Genomic DNA, 3,519 nt, shown 5'->3' with positions numbered 1-3,519 from the left:
GGAGCTATACTTTAATTGAATCAATGTTTGTATTTGCAGTGACATCTTCAAGGCGATCATTATAAGGAAAACAAGAGTTCAGTTCTAGAGACAAAGCCACACTGTGCATAATTTAATTGTGGTGATGATGTAACGTTTAATATAATAACTAATACGTTAGATGTGTTCCTAGCAAAATAAATAAACTGAAACTGAAACTCACCTAGGTGCACCTGTAGAGCAGGGATCGGGAGCGTTGACAGCCGTAATTGCACGCCGAGATTTTGCGGTTACCGATGTGAATAATATTCATATCATATAACCTCGTGCCACAAGCAACTATCAAAACTATGGCTCCTATCAGTATCAATGTGGTGCTATCATCGCGAATGCTATAATCTTTTGAAAATATATATAAACGTTACGTACGCGTACTTGATTTTTACATCGTACATAAGGCGTAGTCATCTTGCCTGGTATCCAGCCATATTGTAGCTCCCAAGACTCGTCTGTCATTTGCGGAGAGAACAGTAGAGACCCGGGAGCTATATACGATTAGATACCGGGCTATCGAGGCGGCTATCGCTAAAAAACGGGGGCCGCCATTTTGTTCATGCTGATCAGCTGGTCAGCTCTCCTCCCATCACGCAATGCGCGTCACAGCGTTTCATTACTGACATTAGTCTAGCACCGAAAAGCTTCGCTAATGACAGCGATCTGGAACACTGGATCGTAATCTATACCCGATACTATCGCCTAATGATTTCCCATTTTTAACGACAAGAAACGCTAATGACAACAGTATCGGGTGGACAGACAGACACAGAGAAAGATATATTTTGTATTTAAAAATGCATCTTCTTTCTCTAGATTATTTTGTTTGCATCCGGAGCCAATACGTTAAACTCACTGCCAAAGTGGCGCTATAAGGACCCCGCTTCAGGAGAACAAGTGTACTGTGACTGGTGCAAGCCCGGGGAGTATATGAGCAATCCCTGTACGGTACAGTCATCCACAGTATGCCTACCCTGTCCTAGGGGACACTACGCGGAACAGTACAACCACTTGTCGGAGTGTCACCGCTGCCACCAGTGTAACGTAATGAACAATGGGCATGAGCATGAAACCCTATTGTGTACAGCCGTACAAAATCGGCAGTGTGAATGTGACAACGGGTACTTCAAACCAACAATGTCGCCCATTTGCTTACATCACACAAAATGCCCGAGAGGCCAGGGTGTCATAGAAAAAGGTGAACTTCAAATTATACGTAGATCAAAATGTTTATTTATTCTATGTACAACTTATATTCGGTGTTTAACGGTGTTTAATTGTATTGTGTTACCATCATCAAATTATCCTCAATGGAGCCCATTTCAGATGTGGCGGGCATATTAATTTTTTGGGGGGTCACTCCGGGTCATTGCACTAAAATGAGACTTGTCCTGATTGAAAGGATGTATTATTGTATTGGCCAACTTGAGTGAAAACTTGCCCCTCTAACTTGAAATACTGCGAAATATGTGCCTGCCATGTGTAGAAAATATTGTTTGAAAGATTGAAATTGGTTTAGGAAACATTTCTTTTTTTTTTACAATATTAGGTCGGTGAGTAGAACATTGAAAACATTTAACATCAGTGTTTATATCAACATTTTGTACTTTGCATAGGCAACCTCGGTATAATAGCTTTACTAATGCTCAATGTGCTATTTCTCTGTGCCCTCTCACTCTCGTCATATTTACACTAATCACACTACACAGGTACTCATCAGACGGACACCAGGTGCATGCTTTGTAGGTCTGGGACCTTTTCAGACGAGATCTCCAGCACGGCTGAGTGCAGGACCCACACAGATTGTGCCGCCAGAGGGGAATGCTTTGTCTTCAGGGGCCATCACAAAAGAGACAACGTGTGCGCCCCCTGTTCTCCAACAATAAAAAGTATGTGAATGGTATTTCTTTAATCAAGTAATATCTTATTGGTAAAGACCGATTCAAGTAATATTTATTGGTTCTGTATCCAACCCTACTCTATGGAAATGCCCCCAACTTACCCTTGCCTGCAATGTTTTTCTTTTGTAATGTTACAATTGTTTCAAGTTATTTTGCCCCAGACCTTGATCCCGTGGAATTGATGCATGCATTACTTCCAATTTCCTGGATAGAATCTCATGTCATAACAGATTTTAAATGATACAACACTGCGTATAACTTTAAATTGCTCAATTTCCCATACTTTTTTGCCAATAAAACCATGTCTTGTTTGGGAAGCTGTAATTTTTGGCAAAATGCTGTAAACTCAATGTAATTGGTTACGGGGAGCAAAAGGAGCCTTCAGCTGATTGTATTTCTTTACATTATACTCCCTGGAAGTAAATGCCTTCTTATTGATAATATCATTTGAACCCAAGATGCTGCACCTTAAATTTCTTAGCATTATAATATTTTACAAGCAATTACGAAATCAAAATGCTATGCGTAAATATGCCTTGCTTATCAATTTTACAGACTCAACCTCTAAAAACACCGTCGGGCAACATTACACGGCTAAACAAACATCGGAATCCCACGTTTTCTCTATCATTCTGGCGCTTTTTGTTATGGCTTTTTCAGTAGTGCTCTTCATTTTAATGAGAGTATTAGTCTCATATAAAATGAAACGAGGTCAAGAAATACACCACATAATCTCTGCAACCAATGTCATTGACTTAAGAAAAGAACAACATGGCAATGACCTCGCGATCGATGACAACAACGAATCGAATGAAATACCAGTAAGCAAAGAACAATTTCAGCTTTATAACAAACGCATGATGGCGACACTCCAACGTAAAACCGATGCTGAAAGAATCGCTATCGACTTGAATGAAATGTTAGAAAAAGACAATATTGATCTAAAGAAAAAGGTAGTATCTGAAAAAAAGGAGGTCGCACGACTAAAAGAAGAAAACATTCATCTAAAGAACCAGGCAGGATCTGACAAGATGGAGGTTGCACGATTGAAAGACCAGATCGTCTCCCTGACCACCGAGACCAACAATACATACAGGATGAGTCATAAACCACGTGGGACAGCTGTCATAATTAACAGCATCCACTTTGAAGATATGGCCACACGAGATGGGGCTGAAGGAGATACAGGTAAGGTTTAAAATCAGAAAATAGATAGAGGTATATATTCTTGAATGACTGGCTGGTTGTATATAAGAATTGTTGCGCGACAATTGTAATAGGTACAATGCATTGCAACTTGTAGATACAATGAAGTTGAACTACAAGTAAATCTAAATATATAGCAATTTTATAGAACTAATTTGATTTTTGAATTTTAGTATAAAAAATCTAGTTGACGATATACATACTTATTCTAACAGTATGTTAATTCAGCAAAGTATGGCATCGTCTTTCGCTTACAAGGAGTTGTACATAATTTTACTTAAGGAGGTATACGTAACTAGAAAGGCCGACATTTGCTTAAGAGCAAATACAGCATATTTCAGCCATACCCCTTCCCACGCAACATGGACTGTCCAAATCA

At 39.4% G+C, this 3,519-nt stretch overlaps 1 protein-coding gene across 1 annotated transcript in view; it reads left to right on the top strand.

Moving 5' to 3' along the window:
* Positions 1-963: 963 nt before the first annotated feature.
* The window catches only part of LOC118432176 (caspase-8-like), a 7,002-nt gene continuing 4,446 nt past the window's right edge, over positions 964-3,519 (top strand). Inside the window, exons 1-3 of the mRNA XM_035843705.1 lie at positions 964-1,231; positions 1,743-1,922; positions 2,490-3,122. Of these exons, the coding sequence (XP_035699598.1) occupies positions 964-1,231; positions 1,743-1,922; positions 2,490-3,122 (1,081 nt within the window). The remainder of the gene's footprint in view (positions 1,232-1,742; positions 1,923-2,489; positions 3,123-3,519) is intronic.

Source organism: Branchiostoma floridae, chromosome 15, assembly GCF_000003815.2.
Source record: "Branchiostoma floridae strain S238N-H82 chromosome 15, Bfl_VNyyK, whole genome shotgun sequence".
Classification (NCBI taxonomy): Eukaryota; Metazoa; Chordata; class Leptocardii; order Amphioxiformes; family Branchiostomatidae; genus Branchiostoma; species Branchiostoma floridae.
This window is presented reverse-complemented; position numbering and strand designations above follow the sequence as displayed.